This window comes from Bufo bufo, chromosome 2, assembly GCF_905171765.1.
Source record: "Bufo bufo chromosome 2, aBufBuf1.1, whole genome shotgun sequence".
Classification (NCBI taxonomy): Eukaryota; Metazoa; Chordata; class Amphibia; order Anura; family Bufonidae; genus Bufo; species Bufo bufo.
The window spans coordinates 38,118,647-38,145,159 of record NC_053390.1 but is presented as its reverse complement, the minus strand read 5'-3'; the positions used below and the strand labels follow the sequence as shown (position 1 = coordinate 38,145,159).

Sequence of the window (26,513 nt, the reverse complement as noted above, 5' to 3'; positions counted from 1 at the left end):
TCAAAACATCTCTCCGGTGTTGAAACACCCACCAATCAGTAGAATCCCAGAAAACTCCTTTAAATAAAATATACTTCCATACTACGGCCTCTGGTGTGCCCTAATAGACTTTTACAAGAGAGAGGGGATCTTTATCTGGTCCTTCAGAATGATGGCAGCTGAGGCCGATCAAGGCTACAAGTGCAGCACACAGTACCATGGTCAGGCTTGCTCATGGCACCAAGATGGATAAAGGGGTTGTCCGCTTTCTACTATTGATGACCTATCCTCAGGATAGGTCATCAATATCAGATCGGGGGGAGGGTCCGACTCCCGGCAACCCCGCCGATCAGTAGTTTGAAGAGAAGGCAGCGCTTTGTACGAGCACTGCCTTCTCTGCTCTGTTTACCTGCTCGCCGCAGCAATTGCAGTGGTGAGCAGGTGTATTTACAAGTATGGCATCCCCATTCACTTCTATGTAACCGCTCCATCTGTTCCAGTGAATACTATAGAGTCGTCCCATAGAAGTGAATACTTGTAATTACACCTCCTCACCACTGGAAATGCTGCAGCGAGCAGGTAAACAGAGTAGAGAAGGCAGCGCTCATATGACCACTTCCAGCTGATCGGCAGGGGTTTTGGGAGTCAAAGCCCCGCAGATCTGATATCGATGACCTATCTGGAGGATACGTCATCAATAGTAAAAAGTGGACAACCTCCTTAAATCCGGGTATCAGGGTTTACATCTGCCTGCGACCAGCAAAACAGAAGAGTTTTAACGTTTTCTTCACACTGAAGTTACTGCGGCTCAGCAAGGTCATAACAACTGGCACCCACCTGCCCACGACCGGAATGCTGCTACAATCCCCAATTTGCTTGCCTGGAATCTGGCCTCTCGGTCTTCTCTGGAGAAGTAAAAAAGCAAAAGGTTAATCCTGCCCTGCAAATCACAACACATATAAAAGGTGTGTAGGAATCAACGGCAAAAGCGAGGACAGCAACAGGACAGTCATCTTCTGATCTACATTCACAGTACATGGAGCTCGATGGGACTTATGGATATAAAATAAATGTACCTGCAACTGCTGCAAATCGCACGTAATATAGATCCCTGATCCGTATATAGGGAATATGGCAAGCACCAAGCAGTTATAAGGCGTCTTATAGGACATGCAATACTCGTATTTTTCTTAAACACTTCCTCTAACAATTTACAGTTTTCAAGACCCCTGCTTGCTGCAATTACACGGGATACTTTGCAATTACACTGGATTGTGGCTTGATTAATAATTCTTTATGAACAGATCTTAAAGGGGTTGTCTCATCATGGACAATGTCTTATAGGTGCGGGTCCCACCGTTGGGACTCGCACCTATATCGAGAACATTTATTGAAATGTATTAATGCCGGATCCAGTACCAAGTCTTCAGTAAATTATCGCATTGAAGGTTCCGGTTTTCCGGTCAGCGCATGCGCAGACCGTGAAAAAATATATATACTGGATCCGTTTTTCCGGATGACACCGGAGAGACGGATCCGGTATTTCAATGCATTTGTCAGACGGATTCGGATCCGGAAACAAATGCTATGCGTTTACATACGGATTTCCAGGTCCGGCAGGCAGTTCCACGCTAGTGTGAAAGTACCATAAACCTTTCCTGTTTTTGGTCAATTAGGATTACCATAATTATTATTATTTGCCAGATGCCAGAATAATGAGAGAGAGAGAATGTTTTAAGACATTTTTATTACTTTCTGCAATGTCAAAAGTTTACATACACTAAGATTACTATGTCTTTAAACAATCCTGGACTGCCCATATGATGATGTCATGTGTTTGGAGGCTTCTGTTGATTAGAGACACCTGTGGATGTATATAAATGCAGACCTGATACACACTGCTTCTTTGTGTAGCATCATGGGAAAGTCTAAAGAAATCAGCCAAGATATCAGGAGGAGAATTGTGGACTTGCACAAGTCTGGCTCAACCTTGGGTGCAATTTCAAGATACCTGAAGGTGCCCCGTTCATCTGTACAAACAATTATACGCAAGTAGAAACAAGATGGGAATGTCCAGCCATCATACCGCTCGGGACGGAGACGGGTTCTGTGTCCCAGAGATGAACGTGCTTTGGTCCGACATGTGCATATCAACCCAAGAACAAAAGCAAAAGACCTTGTGAAGATGATGGCGGAAGCTGTTAAGATTGTGTCACTATCCACAGTGAAACGAGGACTGTATCAGCATGGGCTGAAAGGCCACTCTGCCGGGGAGAAGACATTACTCCAAAAGACACATGAAAAGGCAGATTCATGTTTGCAAATGCACACAGGAACAAAGACCTACATTTTTGGAGACATGTCCTGTGGTCTGACGAAACTAAAATTGAACTTTTTGGCCATAATGACCATCCTTACGTTGGGAGGAAAAAGCTTGGAAGCCTAAGAACACCATCCCAACTGTGAGACACGGGGTGGCAGCATCATGTTGTGGGGTGGTTTTGCTGCAGGAGGGACTGGTGGGCTTCACAAAATAGATGGCATCATGAGGGAAGAAGATTATGTGGAAATACTGAAGCAACATCTCAAGACATCAGACAGGAAGTTAAAGCTTGGGCGGAAATGGGTCTTCCAAATGGACAATGACCTGAAGCATACTGCCAAACTGGTTACAAAGTGGCTTAAGGATAACAAAGTCAATGTTTCGGAGCGGCCGTCACAAAGCCCTGATCTCAGTCCTATTGAAAATTTATGGGCAAAGCTCAAAAGGCAGGTGCGAGCAAGGAGACCAACAAACATGGCTCAATCACACCAGTTTTGTCAGGAGGAATGGGCCCAAATTCTGACCAACTATTGTGAGAAGCTTGTGGAAGGATATCCAAAACGTTTGACCCAAGACATACAGTTTAAGGGCAATGGTACCAAAAATTAATGAAATGTATTGTAAACTTTTGACTTTTCAGAAAGTAATAAAGACGTCTTGAAACATTCTCTCTCTGATTATTCTGGCATTTGGCAAATAATAATGATTATGGTAATCCTAATTAACCAAAAACAGGAAAGGTTTATTATGATTTCATGTCGGATATTGAGAAAAACCTGCATATGTGTCTTTTTATATAGTGTATGTAAACTTCTGGTTTCAACTGTATCTGTATGTAGTAAGCTCCTGAGCTCCCCCTAGCGGTGGCTGTATATATCTATATGCAGTAATCTCCTGAGCTCCCTCTAGTGGTGGCTGTATATATCTATATGCAGTAATCTCCTAAGCTCCCTGTAGTGGTGGCTGTATATATCTGTATGCAGTAATCTCCTGAGCTCCCTCTAGTGGTGACTGTATATATCTGTATGCAGTAATCTCCTGAGCTCCCTCTAGTGGTGACTGTATATATCTATATGCAGTAATCTCCTGAGCTCCCTCTAGTGGTGGCTCTATATACATGTGTGCAGTAATCTCCTGAGCTCCCTCTAGTGGTGACTGTATATATCTGTATGCAGTAATCTCCTGAGCTCCCTCTAGTGGTGACTGTATATATCTATATGCAGTAATCTCCTGAGCTCCCTCTAGTGGTGGATGTATATATCTGTATGCAATAATCTCCTGAGCTCCCTCTAGTGGTGGCTGTATATATCTGTATGTAGTAATCTCCTGAGCTCCCTCTAGCGGTGGCTGTATATATCTATATGCAGTAATCTCCTGAGCTCCCCCTAGTGGTGGCTGTATATATCTGTATGCAGTAATCTCCTGAGCTCCCTCTAGTGGTGGCTGTATATATCTGTATGTAATAGGCTCCTGAGCTCCCTCTAGTGGTGACTGTATATATCTATATGCAGTAATCTCCTAAACTCCCTGTAGTGGTGGCTGTAAATATCTGTATGCAGTAATCTCCTGAGCTCCCTCTAGTGGTGACTGTATATATCTGTATGCAGTAATCTCCTGAGCTCCCTCTAGTGGTGACTGTATATATCTATATGCAGTAATCTCCTGAGCTCCCTCTAGTGGTGGCTCTATATATATGTGTGCAGTAATCTCCTGAGCTCCCTCTAGTGGTGACTGTATATATCTGTATGCAGTAATCTCCTGAGCTCCCTCTAGTGGTGACTGTATATATCTATATGCAGTAATCTCCTGAGCTCCCTCTAGTGGTGGATGTATATATCTGTATGCAATAATCTCCTGAGCTCCCTCTAGTGGTGGCTGTATATATCTGTATGTAGTAATCTCCTGAGCTCCCTCTAGTGGTGGCTGTATATATCTGTATGCAGTAATCTCCTGAGCTCCCTCTAGTGGTGACTGTATATATCTATATGCAGTAATCTCCTGAGCTCCCTCTAGTGGTGGATGTATATATCTGTATGCAGTAATCTCCTGAGCTCCCCCTAGTGGTGACTGCATATATCTATATGCAGTAATCTCCTGAGCTCCCTCTAGTAGTGGCTGTATATATCTGTATGTAGTAATCTCCTAAACTCCCTCTAGTGGTGGCTGCATATATCTGTATGCAGTAATCTCCTGAGCACCCTCTAGTGGTGGCTGCATATATCTGTATGTAGTAATCTCCTGAGCTCCCCCTAGTGGTGGCTGTATATATCTGTATGCAGTAATCTCCTGAGCTCCCTCTAGTGGTGGCTGTATATATCTGTATACAGTAATTTCCAGAGCTCCCTCTAGTGGTGGCTGTATATATCTGTATGCAGTAATCTCCTGAGCTCCCCCTAGTGGTGACTGCATATATCTGTATGTAGTAATCTCCTGAGCTCCCTCTAGTGGTGGCTGTATATATCTGTATGCAGTAATCTCCTAAGCTCCCTCTAGTGGTGGCTGTATATATCTGTATGTAGTAATCTCCTGAGCTCCCTCTAGTGGTGGCTGTATATATCTGTATGTAGTAATCTCCTGAGCTCCCTCTAGTGGTGACTGCAGAAAGTTGAATTTTATCATGGCATATACTTTGATCTCAGCATCAGGAAAACAAACCACTGACAGTGATAAGGAGATATTAATCAGCACAGAATATTGAACTAATTTACAAAAATAAATAAAAAATGGAATTTGAGGGCAGATAAAACTAAATGTATGATTCACCCTGCTAACACAATAAAGACGGTTTGTTGTCAGCTATTACCACGCCTTTAATAAAACCTCTTTAGTTATCCAGTTATTACATGACCCTAGAGTAAGACAGAACTTGCTTAAACTCTGCATAACCCAAGATAAGACACGTATGCATAGTATACAGTGTTCCAAGTGGGCCACATGTGATATCAAACAGTGCACAGCCCAGCAGAGATCGGCTGAGGCCTCAGAGGCAGCGCAGGGTCGGGAGGGCTGGGCTGTTAATAAGGAACATTTTGCTGTGCTTTCTGCAATACCATGTGGGTATTATTTTATTATTTTTGTGGAGAGAAAAAAAAAATACAACTTTAATACTCTAGGTTACGGCATACACCACGAGCTATACAAGACAACATTCTGCTGCGTTTTTAAAAAAAATAAAATTTGCATATTCTGACAACCATAACTTTTATTTTGCTGATGATGGGGTACATATGTCTATTAGATCATTTTTTATTCCTATTTTTTGGCTGGCCAGGTGACCACAAATTTTTATTAATAGAAAATGTGGACAAGAATAGGACATGTTCTATTTTTTTCGGGATCGGAATTGCTGCCCCATAGAAATGAATGGGTCCGCAATTCCGTTCCGCAAAATGCGGAGCGAAATTGCGGACGTGTGAATGGACCCTTACTTTGGCATACAGGAAAGAAAATAAGACTGCAGGTTCAGAATACTAAGGCTTTGTTTGTAGTCTGTTACCACGGAGACAGTCTCATAAGAGCTGTAGACACAAAATGATACTGAATTTTTAATGACTTGCTTCATTTCCCATTTTAGAGGCACTGGGACAAAGAAAAATTGATTGTTATAAATTTTGCTTAAAGGGGTCTCCTGGGTTCAGAACTGCCCCTTCACTCATTTACCATGTATGAGTGGAGCATTGGAGCATTCCTTGCTCCGATGCACCCCCTCGCCCTACATCGCACAGGGCAAGGTTTTTTTCTTAAATACTGGTGATGTATAAGGCTTCACATGGGTATGCTAGGTGGAGACTTCCGCCTAGGGGTGTGTTCCCGGTGACGTCACCTGCACTCATGGGCGGTCTTTAGTGCTGACCTAGGCTGATTTGCAGGCTAGGGCAGCGCTAAAGACCGCCTATTAGTGTCGGTGACGTCAAGAGGATCACTGCTAGGCGGAAGCCTCCGCCTAGCATACTGAGAAAAAGCCTGGTACAGCATCAGCAGCAAAGAAACAGCGCTCGTCCTGCGTGATGCAGCGCACGGCAAGGGGAAGCATCGGAGCACAAAATGCTCAGAAGCTCCACTCATACATGGTAAGTAAACGAAGGGGAGCTTATGTCGGGGTTCCGCTCTGAACCTGGACAACCCCTTTAAGCAAAAGTTCTGATAATCTGGCATCTACCAGACCCCAATGCCACATAAGAATACACAAGTATTATAAATTGCACATGGTACGTGAGGGAAGGGGCTGTTGCACATTTTGATTAGGGCCCAGCAGCTTCAGGTTAAGTCTACATAAATGGCCCGGGAAACAGACTCTGAAACAAGTGGGCAGCTATGGAAATTATTAACAAATATCAAAGGTTTTTTGAAAAGAGCTGCAGGTATGTGTCCGCACTAGTAAGCGTATAAGTAAAGGCCATCCAAGGAAAGCAGATGACAACGGTTGTAGAGAGAGGGAAAGGCACACACAAAGACAGTCTGAATATGGAGGGAATCACACAGGATGTAAGGTAGGGAAAAATGCACACACAACAAAGTTTGCAGGGGGAGGAGGAAGCTGTATATATGAAGGAAAGCACAAAAAAGCTGGTTTGCATATGAAGAATCACAAAAGGCTGTGTACAAGAGTAGAGAGAAAGCAGAGCACCTAAGGGAGAGGGAGGGTTAACCACACAAAAGGGGGGTGAGATCACTCATAATTTGTAAAAGTGGAGAGCAGTCTAGGAATAAAGCCCTGCTGAAAAATCAGAGCTAGTAAAGACAGCAGCATCTTGGACACACAGATCCAGCATGTATTACTGGGAAGAACACATCCACATGAGAACAGTCTGAAACTAGGAGTAGGGTGTATATTGTGTAGCAGGGGGACTGGAAATGAATGAAGGAATGAAGAGTGCAGCCTGAAACTTTTGTAATGTGATATTTTTTGTAATAGGGAAAAATAATTTTGTCCATGTCCAAGGTGTCCCTAGCGTTTAAACCACAGGAGCCCTGCAATTCCCACAGTCAAAACGTACATACACAAAGATAGGAGTCCTTAATTTTTTGCATGCAAAACCTCTAGCTGGTCACATTTTGGAAATCATTTACAAAACCTTCTTCTTCATCCCCTGAGTCCTGACGCAGATGTGAGAGAACATGAATGACAACATACATAGAGCTCAAATCAATGCCTCCAGCTAAGACAGCACAAACAGGCAGAGAAACAAACCAAACATGTGCTATATAGGCAGAAAGTAATTAAAATAATAAAGAAGTATGAGACAACCTCAGGCCGCGCACCCTGGTGGTAGCCCGTGTTGTACCACACACACAATATCTGTTGGCTGCGGCAGGATGGTGGGTAGCTTGCATTGTAACACACACAATATCTATGGGCTGCAGCAGGATGGCAGATAGATATTGTGTGTTCGGTACAATGCAGGCTACCCGCCATCCTGCTGCAGCTCATAGATATTGTGTGTGTGGTACAAAACAGGCTACCTGCCATCCTGCGCAGCCCATAGATAGTGTGTGCGGTACAACGCAGGCTATGAGCTGCGCAGGATGGTAGGTAGCCTGCACTGTACCACACACACACAATATCTATGGGCTGCAGCAGGATGGTGGGTAGCCTGCATTGTAACACACACAATATCTATGGGCTGCAGCAGGATGGCAGATAGATATTGTGTGTTCGGTACAATGCAGGCTACCCGCCATCCTGCTGCAGCTCATAGATATTGTGTGTGTGGTACAATGCAGGCTACCCGCCATCCTGCTGCAGCTCATAGATATTGTGTGTGCGGTACAATGCAGGCTACCCGCCATCCTGCTGCAGCTCATAGATATTGTGTGTGTGGTACAAAATAGGCTACCTGCCATCCTGCGCAGCCCAACGCAGGCTATGAGCTGCGCAGGATGGTAGGTAGCCTGCACTGTACCACACACACACAATATCTATGGGCTGCAGCAGGATGGCAGGTAGCCTGCATTGTACCGCACACACAATATCTATACAGGTTTTACAGACAATGCTTAAAAGGAGTCCGATAGCAAATCTCACACTACTAAACCATATATGGGTCACATAACTACAAATGCAAGCACGGCGGCACCGTGGCAAAAATGAACTTTAAAGGGCTTCTGTCACCCCACTAAACTAATTTTTATTTTTTTGTGAACTTATAATCCCTATCCTGCCATATTGCCATACATTGTTATTAATAATTTTCGTTCAGTAGATTTAGCAAAAAACATACTTTTATAATATGCTAATTACCTGTCTACCAGCAAGTAGGGCGTCTACTTGCTGGTAGCAGCCGCAGAAAACTGCCCCCCTCCTCTTGTTGATTTGACAGGGCCAACCGCGATCTCCTCCTCCGGCCGGCCCTGTCAGCATTTCAAAAATCACGCGCCTGTGTTGATTCGGCGCAAGCGCTCTGAGATAAGGAGGCTCGTCTCCTCAGCACTCCCTCAGTGCGCCTGCACCGATGACGTCACCGAAAGAGAAGACGTCATCGGCGCAGGCGCACTGAGGGAGTGCTGAGGAGGCGAGCCTCCTTATCTCAGAGCGCTTGCGCCGAATCAACACAGGCGCGTGATTTTTGAAATGCTGACAGGGCCGGCCGGAGGAGGAGATCGCGGTTGGCCCTGTCAAATCAACAAGAGGAGGGGGGCGGTTTTCTGCGGCTGCTACCAGCAAGTAGACGCCCTACTTGCTGGTAGAAAGGTAATTAGCATATCATAAAAGTATGTTTTTTGCTAAATCTACTGAACGAAAATTATTAATAACATAATGTATAGATATATCGCAGGATAGGGATTATAAATAGCCCAAAAAAAAAAAATTAGTTTAGTGGGGTGACAGAAGCCCTTTAATTCCATCTTGCACCATGCTGGCAGGTGCCCACTGGGCATGGTCAAGCCGGGGAAGCATCCTTTCCGTCATTATCCCTCCCCCTTTCAATCTGATGGGTCCAGTGTTCAATAATTATGACCTGTGAGCGTTGGAAGGGTAAGGGGTTAGGTTACTAAAGAAAAGACAGAACACCTGCCTGGTGTGGCAATGTCCACGGGGCACTTGCCAGCATGTGGCAGGATGGAATTGAAGGGGTACTTCCATCTCAGAACGAAACCCCCCCCCCCGCTTCGACGGGCCTGGACTACAGACACAGCCGAGTGGGCCGCACTACGCTTCTTCTTTTGTAACACCTATACAAATGAATGTTCATTACGGATACAGCGTAGCACGGTCTGCTCTGCTATTTTTGTAGCTCAACAATATCAGGTCTATGTCTCCAGACAGTAATGTGTTGGTGGGGGAGGTCCTTGTTCACAAAATAAGAGGTCAGGGGTCCTCATTCTAGAAAAAAGTGTTCGTTCCAGAGGTATGACCCGCACCTTTTTGTAGAACGAGGACCCCTGACCCCTTCACGCCTCTATGTGTAGGCCAAAGGTTGTTTCCATACATGCTTGAGGTGGGAATACCCAGTTTTTCACCTATGCTACTACCATAGGCATTGCTTCCACTTGTCCTCATATAACCTTTAGTTTAGTACTGGGGCATATGCTGGCAGGCTCCCTCTAAAGTGCTGGGAATCAAGGTCATGAACAGACATGAAGCAGTGCACACAGTAATAACTTACTTCAGCTGCCCTTCCGCTGTGTCGGGATTATGTCTGTAGTGAAAATCCGTGTACGGCGCTAAAATTTGCTATAAAAGAAAAAAAAAAAACATTATTTAATTGAGTTTTATTGCATAAGGTTCATTGCATTAAATCAACATGTGGTCGTCTACGAGTCATAGCCACGTCTATGACAATGGGCCCTTCGATGGCATGTCCGTGCCTGGTACTGGCCCCATTCAAGTTACTCATGGTCCCAACGCAGCAAGGATGAAACGCGTCACGTACCTCTAATTCTACGTCTGCTCGCACATACTGCCGCGTCTTTGGATGATTGAGGAGGTGCAGGACTGTGGTGATGAGGGCTTCGTTGATCCGACTCAGCTGGCAGTCGATCACGTTTTTGAGGATGGTGCTGAGGCCGCCTCTGAGCGCCACCACTTCTGGGTTTTGAAGTGCTGCGGCAATGGGGAGGAAAGGAAAGAACAAGGGACTCGATGAGCAAAGGCTAAATGCAATCTAATATAATAAAACCATATGCAAAATAGAATGATAAGGGCCTAAAATCTGTGTCCGGAGAAAACATTTCATACTTCTAATAACCAGTCAGATATATATTGTGCATTTCTAAATATGTCACAAAGCCTCCTGAAAATGCACAAGATCCTCAAATTTTCGGATATGGAGCTTGAAACGCCCAGCAAGCTTTTTGAGGGAGAATTACTGAGCTAAAAGTGCCACAATTCTGGCTTAAAGGGGTATTCTAGTTATCCTCTGTTGACAGGATAGATCGTGGGGGTCTGACCGCTGGGATCCCCACTGACCACAAATGAATGGCGTGGCAGCGCACATGCTCAACCTGCCATTCCATGCATTTCGAGGATAAAGTGGTTCCTTGTGTATAGGGGATAACCTGTTAAAGGGGTTGTCTGGGTTCAGAACTGAAGCCGGACATACCTCCATTTTCACCCCGGCAGCCCCCCTGACTTGAGCATCGGAGCAGTTTATCCGATGCTCTCCTTTGCCCTGCGCTAAATTGCGCAGGGCAAAGAAATTTTTAGGAGTTCCAGTGACGTTCCGGGGCTCTCCATGGGGCCGCCAGGAAGCCCGATGACATAACTGGCACTGATGGGCGGGATTTAACGCTGCCCTAGCCAGTAAAATGGCTAGGGCAGCGCTAAAGCCCGCCCATCAGAGCCGGTGACGTCACTGAACACACTGCCGGGCGGAAGCTTTCGCCCGGCAGTGTGTTATGATAAAAGAACCCGTGCCCTGCGCGATCTAGCGCAGGGCAAAGGATCGCGCATCGGAGCATGAGATGCTCCGATGCTAGCATCAGGGGGGCTGCCTGGGTGAAAATAAGGATATGTCCGGGTTCAGCTCTGAACCCGGACAACCCCTTTAACTGGCAAATGAAGAGAGGCATCTGTTCATTTCGGATGCATGGTGATCGGTCAGGTCCCGGCAGTCGGACCCCCGCCCATCTATCCTGTGGATAGGGCATAATGTCCTCTAATCACCACATGAGAAGCTGTGTCCATTCATTTCGAGGGTACAGAACCCCTGTTCTTTTAAATCGGTCAGGTCCCAGCAGTCGGACCCCCGCCCATCTACCGGAGGATAGGGCATAACTTCATCTAATCACCACATGAGAAGCTGTGTCAATTCGGAGCTATGGAACCCCTGTTCTTTTAATCAGTGGCCTCTCAGCAGTTAGACCCCCACAATCTATTCTTTGGATAGGGGATAATGTCATCTAACCAGAATACCCAATTAATTTGTGCCACAAAATGGCGGACATGCGTTGTTATCATTTTCACTATGTGTTTTAAACACTCCCTCCAGCGACAGACTCTCTTTGTAAATCGCTCTTCATTCTGACCCCGAACAGAGGAAAACCCCCACCTCTATTAACCCAGAAACATTCAGGAGCCGCTGTGGGTGACACTGTGATTTTCGTCAGCAGCAATGAATACCTAGTTCACAGATAATGGCGATGCACGCCCGCACCATCCGGTCCCGCTCCTGGAGGCCGTCGTTTCCGACCGCTATCAAAGAATTGGTTATAGAACTAGGGAATAAGGAAGCATTCACAGTAATCATCTGAAAAACACAAGAAAAAAAAAAAGAAGATTATTGTAAAGTCAGAAGGATTTCACAGAGTGAACGAGGGGCAGCCTGGTTCACCCGTTCATGCGGCGGCACTGCCACGTACTGTCATTCATTTAATGGGCGCCTGGTAATATTACATTTCAGCCGATCACCCTGGGTCCTTCTACTGCTGACTACACAAGGGGGAGCTGCGGCCGCTTAGGGGACCTGCAGGGGAAACCTAACACGAATGGCCATTAGCCAGGCGTTCAAAACTTATCATCTGATACGGGTTTACAACGGCCTGGAAGGCAGCTATACCCATCGTTAATGCTGCGGCCAGATACGGCCATGTGATATTACGTGAAGCGGAAGACAAACAGTCACCGACATTTCCAGACATCTATAAAAGAAGCAGGTAGCACGGGGTGACTATGGACAGTGCTGCTGTAGATACGCCCGGGGGTTCGGCAGATAGAGAACAAGAACTTCATTCACCTGCAGTAACGTTGATCGCGGTGAGGTTATACGTGATTAGGAACACACGGCTGCAGTAGCGCCCCCACCTGTCCATGGGTCACGTCTGGTATAGCAGCTCATCCATAATCAAATTTATGTGGCGGGGATGCAATACTAACCCCGACACTGGGTCAATGCAGAGGCGAGGGTCTCCTTGGTTCCAGTCTACAAAGCCTGTGTGAAAGACGAAATGTTCCGGCACTGCTCTTCCGTAAGAAATAATCGCAGACAGACAAATCCATACAGCAAGCGATAGTTTATGCGTTTCGGACAACAATGTCCTTAGTCATAGCTTAGTGGTTACGACTAAGGACATTGTTGTCCGAAACGGGTAAACTATCGCTTGCTGTATGGATTTGTCTGTATGCGATTATTTGTTACGTGACTAAAGAGGAAGTTCTTACGGAAAAGCGCAGTGCGGGAACCTTTTTCGCCTTTCGTTCTGCTATACCAAGTACTTGCTTGTGGATGCCGAGCACACGGGGCTGATATTGATCTTACAAAGGTGAGCTGGATATGCAGCTTGTTTGATTACAAAGCCCGTGTGCTCTGCAGTCAGACATTCCAGTCTTCTTCTTGCTGTATCCACAAAACAGCAACTTTTTTGAATGTTTTTATTTTTTATTTTTTTGCAAGGTTGCTTTATCACATTTTAAAATAAAAATGGGGACACTTTCCAATATCTTTCCTTTCTTCTCCATATCTCCTTATTGCATTCATGTACACCGTAAGCTTTCTCTGGGGTTGCCGAGAAAATCTTTGAAGCGATGTCTTCCTGTCAAGTGACCCCCCCCCCCCCCCCCCCCCTCCGCGCACACTCTCAAGGTGAGGAAGGCCAGAAGAGGTTGAATGACAGGAAGTCAATGCACCGAAAAAAAGATGAAGACGAAACGGCCACCCACATCACATGGCGACGGTGCCCTTACTTTACCTTTCTGACTAATCTCAGCGCCTGCGTCCGTTCTACTTCGTTACTTTGTTGGATATCTATGCACCTGGAAACAAAGGACAGATTTTTGATCAAGCAAAGGCGGTGTGTACAGACGGAGGACACACCCTGCAAATCAATAATCAATTCTCCAAATCCGACACCTTCAGGTCACATAATCGGCCTCCATACAGGGGCAGTTAATCCCCTCGCAATGAGCTCCAGTGGGATATGCAGCATTTGGAGCTACCATCTACATGGTGCAATCATCATCGGTATGTGCAGATGATCGCTCCTCCCCATACAGTTAGCAGAAAGGATGCAATCTAGGTTTTACTGGAGGACATGGAGCAATGACCAAGAATACAGTTCCCTGATATACTGTGCTGAATACTGAAGCGCACAGTGCAGCCAGAGAGCAGAGCCTCTAGGTGTAACGGTAACACCCCCGTTGCTCCTAGAGGCTCATTTGCATTTATTTAAACATCATTTTTCTCCGTAATGTAGACACATATGAACATGGGACCAACACAGATGTCTTCAGCTGCCGAGTGTACATGTAACAGGTCAGCCAGTGTCATAGGTACAAAACTGCTGACAGATGCCCTTTAAACAGCTGATCGCCAGGGGTGCCAGAAGTCAGATACTGATGGTCTATCCTAAGGATAGGTCTTTAATATTAAAATCCCTGACAACTCCATTAAATGTCCTGTGTGGTGGCGGGTGTGTGCTCTAGACCGTACAGGGAAACACTTACCTGGCAATTAAGTAATCTACTTTTAACGTTAGCACCTTCTGTAGAATACTGGAATCTCGGATGAGGTAACGGAGAGCCCGCAGCCCGGCCGCTCGCACTTCTTTTGCTTCGTTTAACAAGGCTAACCGCAAACTATGATCACAAAGGGGAAAAAAATAACAGGGGTCAGGTCAGCACGTACACGGCAGATAAGTAACGTCACAAAGAAACTACGATCTACAGGCCTTAGACCAGTCTACAACCTGCAAAACTACAACTCCCAGCATGCCCAGAGTTTTGCTGCTGGCTGTTTGGGTGTGCTGGGAGTTGTAGTTTTGCAACCGCAGGTTAAAATCCACTGGTCTAGAGAGTGTAGTACATCATTTTCAAACACAGATCCATGACGCTCCCTTTCTCCGTAACCCACCCAGCTCTACTTGGCCGGATGACATTTTTAGACGTCACCTCTTCATCCCTGACCCTCCGCCCCTTGGAGAGATCAGCTGCTTGTCCGACGTGGCCCTGATTACTGAGGACACAGGATAAGATTTCATCTGGTTCTGATTTTACCCCATAATGTTAAAGGGGTTACATGATACTAGGAAAATACAGCTGACTTCTTCCAGAACCAGCACCATTTGTGCTCACAGGCCAGATCTGGTACTGCACTGGAATTATTTTGAATGGGGCTGAGCTGCAATACTAGATGCTGCCCATGGACAGGAGAGGCGCCATGCTTTCCTAATCCTATAAAACATAAATCACATGGCCAGGACTGATTCTCATACCGTGAAGGTAATTTCTCATTCAGTAGGAGGAGGAATGACTACACCGAGCACATGAGAAACACGCTCACTGAAGGGTTAACAAAACCCCATTTCTAAATCTCCACTTAGTGCATTCTAATAGGGGATCCGATCCAACGCTTGGGACCCTTTTTATCTACTAGTTAGAGGGGCCACAAAGAGCGAGACTTGGTCTGGAGGACACAAGACGTCCCTACGTTATACAAGGAGCCCATCCTTTTTAATGGGAAGTGTAGTTCTCAGTTTCTCCTGTGGGGACACTGCTGGGGGATTGACCACATGAAACCGGATGACTGGATATTCTGGATCCCTCACAGATTACAGCCAAATAATGGAAACCATGGATCCCGCACAGATTAGATGATCCTTGGAAATCTTAGATTCCCCACAAGTTACTGCTGATTGTTGGATCCTCCACAGATTACAGCCTAACGCTGTAAATCCTGAACGCCACCCAAATTACAGGTGATCTTTGAAAATCCTGGATCCCTCCTAGATTATAGGCGATCACTGAAAATCCTGGATCCCTCCTAGATTATAGGCGATCACTGAAAATCCTGGATCCCTCTGAGATTATAGGCGATCACTGAAAATCCTGGATCCCTCTGAGATTATAGGCGATCACTGAAAATCCTGGATCCCTCTGAGATTACATCGACCGCAGGAATTCATGGATCCCCTTCAGATTAGATGATACTTGGACATCTTCGATACCCCACAGATTACTGGTGATTGTTGGAAATCCTGGATCCTCAGACAATCACTAGAAATACTGGATCCCTCATGGGTTACAGCCGATCGCTGGCAACCACAGATTAGATGATCCTTGGAAATCTTCAATTTACCACAAATTACTGCCGATAGTTGAAAATCCTGGATCTCTCAAGGATTACAGATAATTCTGGATCTCCCACAGATTACAGCTGATCACTGGAAATCCTGGATCTATGCCCCCCCCCCCCCCCACTACAGTAAATGGCTGAAAATACTGTATCCCCCACAGATTACAGCCGATTGTTGGAAATCTGCGCTTGCCGATGGCAGATTGTGCCATCTAAGGGTCCATTTACACATCCGTGTGTGTTTTGCAGATCCACGGATCGCAAAACACGGACAGCGGCAAAGTGTGTTCCGCATTTTGCGGACCGCACATTGCCGGCACTAAGAGAAAATGCCTATTCTTGTCCGCAATTCCGGATAGGGGCCGCACGTCGTGCGACCCCATAGAAATGTATGGGTATGCAATTCAGTTCCACAAAATGCGGAATGGAATTGCGGATGTGTGAATGGACCCTAATAGCGATCTTCTGCCGGCAAACCACTAGACAGAATGGGGATGAGCGATGGCACAACGATCGCCCCTCCCCATGCTACTGAGGAGATCGCTGCATGTAATAGCACTGGTCTCCCCCTGGGAGGGAACGCTTCCTTCCCGACAATCGCCTGCTGATCTGCCCGTCTAATACAGGCGGCTGAAGCTTCATTCATGTCGCTCTATGACGTGTTAATGCCGTATATTTGGTTCCAAGGACAGGATTGCAGGAAAAATTCGGACAAAGATCCCAGGTGGGAAAAACCGAATTCACGCTGCAGCAGATGCAGTACATGAGGGGAACTTAAAGGGGTATTCTGGTTTAATTCAATGTATGTCATACTTTATGTGATGAAAAAGGTTTCCATTATACAGGATGAGTCTCGGGACTCCCTTTGATTTCAGAAACAAAAGGGAAAATGCAATATCTGAATACCCCAGCAAGTAATGGGTGAGGGGGGCCTATCTTTCAGGCTATGTTTGGGACATCGCTGCCATATCAGATCAAGGGCACATTTTTCCAATGGAAAGGGGGTCATGTAGAGCATCAAAGAAGACAAGAATTTTCTCAGAAATCGATTGCTGCAATCAGATTTGCAATATCTCTTGTGGTTCAAAAGTGCAGCGGCCTTCTCTCAGCTTTCCCTAGGAAAGTGAGGACACGTTCATCGGTCACGTGGCTTAGGTGCAGCGCAGCCCCATAGAAGTGAATGGGGCTGAGTGCAATACCAAGTATGGCCACTATATAATGTACAGCGCTGGTGAGCTGAGAGAAGGCCGCAGCTTTCACACGAGCGTCGGTGCCTATTCTAACAGCTGATCGCTGGGGGTCCCTGGTGCCGGACCCCACGATCAGTATAAAAATCTCGGAAAAACTATTTAATTATGCCCTTATTAGACTTTTGTGTCTTATTAAGAGAACCCCTTAAAATCCACTTACCAAATAATGATGTCTTCATACGAAAACCCTAATTTTTCTTCACTGTGGCCAACATTGCATAGAAGCTGGAGAGACAGAGAAGGAACATTATAAAATAACGTATATATGCGTGAGGTTTCGAGGGGTGGCAGCACCACAGACGTCCATAGGCCGTGTCTGGTACTGCAATTTAGCCGAACTGAAGTGAATGCTGTAATACTAGACAAAGCCCATAAACAGGAGTGGCGCTGTTAGGGGGGGGGGACACGGACGCAAAACACTGATCGTGTAAAAAAGGCCTTACGCCCTCTGCTGTGATGTTTCACCTTGGAGGCTGTATACCGGCAGCAGGGGACAGACACCACACAATACCTTTAAGATTTTAAAGGGGTTGGTGGCGGCTCTGACCTCAGACAGTGTCTGTCTGTTGAGAGGCACCAGGTATATTATATATATATATATATATATATATATATATATATATATATATATATATATATATACACACACACACACACACACACACACACATCATAGCACTTTAATATACTAGACATTGCAAGAGCAACAACAGCAGCTTGCTGACAGTTTCCAGATGATGAAACTATTTATTTTACACTGCAGAGTAAATTACCTTAAAGAGGTTTTGCCAAGTTTTTTAAGTTATCCCCTATCCACAGGATAGAGGATAGGTAGCTGATCGCTGGGACCCCCACCGATCACGAAAATGGGAGTCCCATTCCCCCGTTTTGAAGGAGCGGCAGGTTGTGCATGTGCGCTGCCGCTCCATTCATTCTCTATGGAAGGCGGGCGCTATCTCCAGTGCTCCCGTAAAGAATGAACGGAACGGCAGGGTGCGTGCACGACCTTCTGCTCCATCAGAACGGGGGAACGTTCTCGTGATTGGTGGGAGTCCCAGCAGTCGGACCCACGGCGATCAGCTAGTTATCCTGTATCTTGTGGAGAAGGGGATAACGTAAAAACTTGGCACAACCCCTACAGCTAATGATACAAGTAAACAGAAGATAATGGAGGTGAGGCTAGTGAAAGGGTAGGGTTCAACAATCTCTGTGCCTTTCTTCAGACAGGGCAGAGGGGAGAGGATCCTGCTGCAGCCACTTGTCTTACAGTCAGACACAAGACACAGTGAGGAGGAGGGGGAACATGGCAGCACATGACAAACAACGGAACCAGGAATTATTCTGGATTACAGTGGTACTATACCTACTATACATGAACAATGGAAGCTCTTTATGTCCAGGCCTTCTGAGCAGAGTATAAATATTGCTGGTTCCTACACCGCCCTGAACATTGTAGCTTAGGTTAGGCCCAGGAGGCAGTTCTGTTAGTGTTAGGTACCCATCTGCAGAAGTCACCTTGACGTTGATAGATGAGCCTGAAACACATTTGATCAAGGGTGTCCATTTTTCATGTATCGTAGGTATAGTACCACTGTAATCCAGAATAATCCCTATTCCCTGGTTCTACTGTTTGCATGTATAACACAGTGCTGCCATATTCTGCTCACACTGTTTGTATGCCCGCTTTATGGATGTGCACCTGTCACTTTGGACGTGCTAGTCGGTTCAAAAAAAATAAAATAAAATTTATGGCTGAGCTCAGAGGAGACAGAGAGAGGATTTCTTTATACATTTCTCATTTTTAGTTGTAACAGGAGACAAAACAGGATCCAATGAAAAGAGCAGAAGAATTGAGGGAGATTTGGGGAGATTTTGGTGGATTTTCTGTGTTCTAAGACGCACACAGGATTTTACTGATTTGCTGACTATGCGGTACGGCTTGACTCTGATGGCATTGTTCTGTAAGAAATGATTCGGCTTTCTTGTAAGCGATGGTATTTCTGCCTCGGGAAGTGTGATAAACAGCTAAAAAAAAATAGCAAGAAACGGGAAGCAAAGGAAACGTGCTAAACCAATCACCAGTCGAGAGAGGTGCACATCACCAGGCGTCTCAGGTCCAGCACCGGCCATAACGTCTGTATCTGCTTTCTCCATTAATATGCTGAGTTTTTTTAAACATTTTATAGGACAGTACGAGTGCGGACGCTTCTTCCATCAACAGCCTGTAAAGGAGCTCATGTCAGCCGGACCAGAGACAAAGGCTTTTGGAGGAGTCTGGCCAGCCTGAGCTAATCTGCATACTTTTTCCCATGAAGAATTGCTTTAAAGGCTATGTACATCTTCAGGGACAATTTATTATTTTATTTTTTATGATTGCATTTTACTCATTTTGGGCTAGAAATCATTTTTTTAAATTGGTCTTTATTAAAAAATATTGAGCCGTTCTGTCACAAAGGTTTAACTTTTTCTAGCTGGGTGACTGGTACATTCACTTTGTGCCAGTCATCTAATAAACCTTAACTCTAAATTACTGAGAGGTCATAAACACTTATTTAAGCCACATTCTCATCAGTAAGATAAGAACTGAGCTATAATGAGTGTTTATAATGTCAGAGATCAGAGATAAGGAGTCTGTCTGCTCCTGGACTGACAGAAAATCCACATCCTGCTAGTAGATAAACTCAAAGCTGTGCAGGGAAAACGGCTCAACATTTTTAATAAAGACCAATTGAAAAGATTATTTTTACCTCAAAATGAGTACAATGCAATAATAAAAAAAATAGTTGCCATCAAAGGTGTACATAGCCTTTAAATACAAATCATCACACACCCACTGGGTCTCTTCAATGAGTACCAGTATAACTCCCCCAAACCAGTGATGGCAGAAGAGGCAGCTGGGAGGCTTCCATTGTTTAGCTTGTTGTGGAAGAGATGGCTGCAGTCAAAGCTGAAAATACCCTTCAGACGCGGTGGAAATATTGAGCCGATGCAATTACAGTTCAGAATCTGTACTGTGTATGAAACAGGCAGGTTTTGGGCAGATTCTCTGTGGATTTCGGCCCTATACAAATGGAAGGTGAGAAATCTACATAGCAGGTGGTCTCTCTAATGAGAAAGAGCACCCCCAAGGCCACTCAGCTGACCATGGCAATTTTCATTTGGGATACTCAGTAATCTTATCCTTTTGGAAGGAGAACTGGCTTGCATGTCTCACTCAGAAGTATTATGTATTGGTTTCTCTTCCTGTTCAACGTCGATCAGATATTGATGACCTTTCCTGAGGACAGGTCATCAATAGTAAAAGCCCGGAGAACCCCTTTACCATGTTTTTTTCTTATGTTGTCTGAACCTGGGTGCATCCTATAGTCTGCTGCGTCTTATAGACCAAACATACATTCATTGACTCATGTCTGGGATAACTACAGAGGATATCATCAGCATCAGCCTGATACCCCGGCCAGGGCAGCTGGAGGCTCCTCGCTTCTCTTGGTATTATGTCCGGTAGTAATCGGTAAAAGAGCTGACAAATAATCAGCAACTGCAAAGAGGCAAGGTTGTGAGCAGGCAGTAACATCACCCTCCCGAGGAGAATGAATGACGGGTGAGGGAGACTCCACGGTACTCTCCAGGACCCCGCCGCCGTGTCAGCAGAATGGAAAGTAAGGCAGTAACGATTTGTACTTCACGGATTGAAAACCGCGCAGCGAGCACTGCACCTAAGTGATGATGATCTGCTGCACACAGGATAGATAAAGAGGTCACTTGAAGGGGTTCTCCAGGAATTAAAAAAATGAAAATACTTAAATATTATTTTATAATAAATATATTCACAAATACCTTTCAATACTTAGATTGGCTTGTTTCGTCTAGAGAGCAATCATCGGGAGAAATAAAATGGCTGCCGTCCTATCAGTACACACAAAAGCTGTCCTAATCACACAGGAGGACAAGTTATTTCACCACAGTGAGCCATAGTGCTGCCTCATCCTCCTCTCTGCTCTGCTTGTCAGGAATCATGATCCTGAATACAGGTGAATCTCTGTGGGAATGGAGAAGATGAGGAGACATGAGAGGAGGGTGAGGAGTGGCTAATGAGCAGCAGCTCTTGTTTACAGTCTCCATTACCACAGTCTGTCCTGTCCGTCCTCTCTGTACTTCATGTCTCCTCATGAACTAAATTCCCCAGAGATTCAGCAAAAGTTCTTATAATCTGTATTCAGGATAATAATCCCTGACAAGCAGAGCAGAAAGGAGGATGAGGCAGCTCTTTGTTGTAAAGTAACTTGTCCTTCTGTGTGATCAGGACAGGTTTTGTGTGAACTAATGGGACAGCGGCCATTTTGTTTCCCCTGATGATTGCTCCCCAGACAAAATGAGCCATTATAAATCATGAAAGGTATTTGGGAATATATTTTTAATAAAGTAATATTTAAGTATTTTCATTTTCTTAATTCCCGGAGAACCCCTTTAAAGGCTCCCTCGCTGTAAACAGCTGGTCTGACGCCAATCGCTGGCTGCAGCGGTGACCTGACCCCCTTATGTCACTTGACCATTTGTCATGACTCAAGGAAAACGGTTCTGCCCAGGAGGGGGTTTTCTAAAACCCCACCAAAGGTGGCCAACCCATTTAATATTAAAGAACTTATCCCATGATAAATGTGTAAATTAAAAATATCATATAGTACATGAAAATATCCCTCTAACGAAGCTAGAACCAGCCCTGTACCTCACATGGATCCAGAGATCTCCCCATTCATTGCTCTGCTAGATTTATGTCAAGCCGATAGCTCAGGGGGTGAGTCCTTTCTTCTGAAACTCTCGATCACAGCTCAGGGGGTGTGTCCTTTCTTCTGAAACTCTCTATCACAGCTCAGGGGGTGAGTCCTTTCTTCTGAAACTCTCTATCACAGCTCAGGGGGTGTGTCCTTTCTGCTGCAGCTCTCGAGGTGTGTCCTTTCTGCTGCAGCTCTCCCCCTATCACAGCTCAGTAGGTGTGTCCTTTCTGCTGCAGCTCTCCCCCTATCACAGCTCAGGAGGTGTGTCCTTTCTGCTGCAGCTCTTCCCCTATCACAGCTCAGGAGGTGTGTCCTTTCTTCTGTAACTCTCTATCACAGCTCAGGGGGTGTCTCCTTTCTTCTGTAACTCTATCACAGCTCAGGAGATGTGTCCTTTCTGCTGCAGCTCTCTCCCTATCACAGCTCAGGAGGTGTGTCCTTTCTTCTGTAACTCTCTATCACAGCTCAGGAGGTGTGTCCTTTCTTCTGTAACTCTCTATCACAGCTCAGGAGGTGTGTCCTTTCTGCTGCAGCTCTCTCGCTATCACAGCTTTGGAGGGGGGGGGGGGGTCCTTTCTGCTGCAGCATGAGAGCACAAGCCTTGGCCTCGGCTGAGAGTCCTATCCAAGACGTCTGACAGATAAAGCACGTAAACTGGATCGAATAAAATCCACATCAAATGCATTTGCACCCTGATATTTGCAAACCTGTGATGCTAAGTGTGAACTCAGACGAAGGAGCAGTTACTCGGCAGATGTTCTGTGCACGTGTCCCACACCTGACCACAAAAGCCACGCAACAGAATGAGGCCAACGTAAACTAAAAACAGCGACATGCATGGAGACGGAGCAGTTCCTGGAAACTAAACGCAACCGCAGGTCACACAAGCAAGTTCTGCAGAATGCACCATAATAGTCCTCAGCTGCTGCAGAACCTCATCGGTGAGAAACAGTACTAAGTGACTGACAGGCTCTTGGATAAGGGAAGACACTCTGCTGTAAGATCTCCAACGTAAAGCTACAAACATTTCCGGCAATCGACATAAAAAAGTAGAACAACTGATATAAAAAGCACAAAACCAGAAAGGACGTGGAGCGACAGCGACTGTATAACAACCAGCCGATCATAAACTCACAGCACAGTCAATCAGATGATCTCACGGCTATGGCCAAAGGGAAGCTGTATCATGAGGTTCTGCAGCAGCTGAGGTGTGTTGTGCACCTCTCCTCTCACCTGACAGGTCTCTCCTAGTAATTACTTGCATTCCCCATGTAATAACAATTCTGAAACATCTTTTCTTCTAACTCTATGTTGTGCCATCCCTCTATTATTCCTGCTAGACGTTATGAATGAATTGCCAGCAGTCTGCATTGAAGAAGGTCCAGATGTGTGTTACCAGTTAAGGAAAGGTGGCAGGCGGGCTACATGCACAGTCCTACATTATCCAATTAGTGTTGCCAGTGTCAGACTGTGCAGGGACACCCCCCCCCGCCCCCCCAAATCCCCTTAACTGGTAACACCCATCTGGACCTTCATTGCAAACTGCTGGCAATTCATTCATAACTTCTAGCAGGGACAATAGAGGGATGGCACAACATAGAGCCATAAGAATAGATGCTCCTGAATTTGCTATTACATGGGGAATACAAGGAGTTATTAAACCAGACCTGTCAGGAGAGGGGAGAGCTCCTCTATAAATGTGTGGAAGAGACCCGCCTCTGCAGGTAGTGATAAGCATCGTCCGTGCAGTGCCGCTTCTCTCTGAATAAAATGCAGACGTTATAATACGTGGGGGAAACATCACCGCCCAGGAGGATCGCGGACAAGGCCTCTTACCTTGATGAAGTTGTTGAGGTGACCCAGCTTGCGCATGTTAGAGACGCCGTGGAGTTTGGCCACATTTTGTAAAATTTCTCTAAGGTTGTCGCTAGGTTCTGCAAGAAAGACAGAAAAACGGCAATAAATGAGCGGGCTCGTGTTTAACCCCTTCAGGGATCAGAATACGTAAGAGAATACACCATCAAGGTCACATACGGTAGTTGCGCAAAGTGTAATAGAGAGCATCCGTGCATGCGCAGCCGCCCTCCAAAAGTAGCCGGGAGATAGCTCGGTGAGTGGAGAGGTGGCTGCTCTCGCACGGTGCCCTCTCCATTCATCACATTCCAAAAACAGCCGGGTGCACTTGCTCAGCTACTTTCGGAACTCCCATAGAGATGAATGGAGAGCATGCCTGCGCATGCGCAGTGCGCTCTCCTTCACTTTGGGGGGCCCCTTTCTGGAAATAGGCATAGTTCCGGAAGTGGGACCAGCACCTATCCTAGCAATATGCCATCAATGTCCCAGACGGGGCAGCCCTTTTAATGCTATACCCCCGCTGATCAACTGCTTGAGAATCAGCGGCACCTGTGTGCGCGCTACAGCCTCTTAACTGCTTACATCAGCCTGTCTGCTTAGGGTGGTCCTGTGGTCGATAGGGTGGTCCTGGACATCCCCTTTAAGGACCAGACACATTTTTACATTCTAAATTGTAGAACTTTATTTTACTTTTGCATTGATGCGGCTGAACGAGGCCGACAGGTCTATAAATCGGTCACTGATGCCCTCTCATCATGGGTCCCTGAAAGGGGTAAGAGTTAGTACTGTATTTTTTGCCCCATAAGGCTACGTTCACACTGGCGTTTTGAATTCCATTAGTGAGATCCGTTTCAGGGATCTCACAAACGGTTCAAAACGGATCAGTTCAGCCCCAATGCATTCTGAATGGATGTGGATCCGTTCAGAACGCATCAGTTTGCCTCCGTTCTGCCTCCATTCCGCTCTGGAGGTGGACACCAAAACTCTGCTTGCAGCGTTTTGGTGTCCACCTGGCGATGCGGAGCCAAACGGATCCGTCCTGACTTACAATGTAAGTCAATGGGAGCGGATCCGTTTTCACTGACACAATATGGTGCAATTGAAAATGGATCTCAATGTAAGTCAGGACGGATCTGTTTTGACTTTGTTCTTTATAATGCAAACGGATCCGTTCTGAACGGATACAATCGTTTGCATTATAGGTGCGGATCCGTCTGTGCAGATACCAGACGGATCCGCACCTAACGCAGGTGTGAAAGTAACCTAAGAAGCATTTTTTCCCCCAAAAGTGGGGGGGAAATGCCACTGCGTCTTGTGGGGCGAATACTAATGAGCGCTTCCATTATGGAAGCGCTCATTAGTACCGAAGGACCGGGAAGCGGTGAAGGCTCTGTACTTATCGCTTCCTGGTCCTCTGCTGTCGGCTGCGCACAGGGTGAGGGCGCTCGGTGACCTCACTCTGTGCGTGCCAATTCACAGCAGACAGCAGGAGGAAAAAGATTGCGGGCGGCGTCCAGGAGCAGGAGAGGTAAGTGGTTTATTTAATTTATAAAACATGAGGCTGCTTGGGGCTGATTTAAGGCAATGGGGGTGATGAGAGGCATAGGGGCTGATATGGGGGTGATGAGAGGCATGGGGGATGATATAGGGGTGATGAGAGGCATGGGGGATGATATGGGGGGTGATGAGAGGCATGGGGGATGATATGGGGGGTGATGAGAGGCATGGGGATGATATGGGGGGTGATGAGAGGCATGGGGGGATGATGTGGGGGGTGATGAGAGGCATGGGGGGATGATGTGGGGGGTGATGAGGGGGATGATATGGGGGGTGATGAGAGGCATGGGGGATGATATGGGGGGTGATGAGAGGCATGGGGGGATGATGTGGGGGGTGATGAGAGGCATGGGGGGATGATGTGGGGGGGGGGATGAGAGGCATGGGGGATGATATGGGGGGGGTGATGAGAGGCATGGGGGGATGATGTGGGGGGGGGGATGAGAGGCATGGGGGATGATATGGGGGGGGTGATGAGAGGCATGGGGGATGATGAGAGGCATGGGGGATGATATGGGGGGTGATGAGAGGCATGGGGGATGATGTGGGGGGTGATGAGAGGCATGGGGGATGATGTGGGGGGTGATGAGAGGCATGGGGGATGATATGGGGGGTGATGAGAGGCATGGGGGATGATGAGGCATGGGGGATGATATGGGGGGTGATGAGAGGCATGGGGGATGATGTGGGGGGTGATGAGAGGCATAGGGGGTGATGAGAGGTATGGGGGATGATATGGGGGGGTGATGAGAGGCATGGGGGATGATATGGGGGTGATGAGAGGCATGGGGGATGATATGGGGGGTGATGAGAGGCATAGGGGCTAATATGGGGGTGATGAGAGGCATAGGGGCTAATGAGAGGCATGGGGCTCTTATCTGAGGTCTGATTGGGGGTCATTTACATTGGGGTCTGAGCATACGTCTTATTGGGGTCTTATTAACATTGGGGGTCTGATTGGTGGTCTGACCTGAGTTGTAATGAAAAACATTTGTCCTCCTCTGAAACCTAGGGGGGTTTCATGGGCCAGTGCGTCTTATGGGGCGAAAAATACGGTACCTATCTACATGAAAGGAAATAAGTGTTTCATGGGCGGGGGTCTCACCAGTGGGGAAATGGGGACTCATATTCCCCCGTTTGAATGGAGCAGCAGTCACACACGTGCGCTGCCGCTCCATTCAACTGTATGGGACTGGTGGAGATGGGCGAGTAGACGAGCTGACCTGCAGTCCCACATGCGTGACCGTTATCATGGGCAGGGGCCCCA

At 46.4% G+C, this 26,513-nt stretch overlaps 1 protein-coding gene across 2 annotated transcripts in view; it reads right to left on the bottom strand.

The window, feature by feature from the left end:
- Nucleotides 1-26,513, bottom strand: part of RICTOR (RPTOR independent companion of MTOR complex 2) — a 90,769-nt gene that overhangs the window by 47,593 nt on the left and 16,663 nt on the right. For both annotated transcript variants that reach the window (XM_040420948.1, XM_040420949.1), the window contains exons 3-10: nucleotides 23,672-23,769; nucleotides 17,221-17,285; nucleotides 14,184-14,315; nucleotides 13,430-13,493; nucleotides 11,865-11,991; nucleotides 10,177-10,346; nucleotides 9,910-9,977; nucleotides 817-884 (exon numbers count right to left, since the gene is read on the bottom strand). In XM_040420948.1, the coding sequence (XP_040276882.1) occupies nucleotides 817-884; nucleotides 9,910-9,977; nucleotides 10,177-10,346; nucleotides 11,865-11,991; nucleotides 13,430-13,493; nucleotides 14,184-14,315; nucleotides 17,221-17,285; nucleotides 23,672-23,769 (792 nt within the window). The remainder of the gene's footprint in view (nucleotides 1-816; nucleotides 885-9,909; nucleotides 9,978-10,176; nucleotides 10,347-11,864; nucleotides 11,992-13,429; nucleotides 13,494-14,183; nucleotides 14,316-17,220; nucleotides 17,286-23,671; nucleotides 23,770-26,513) is intronic.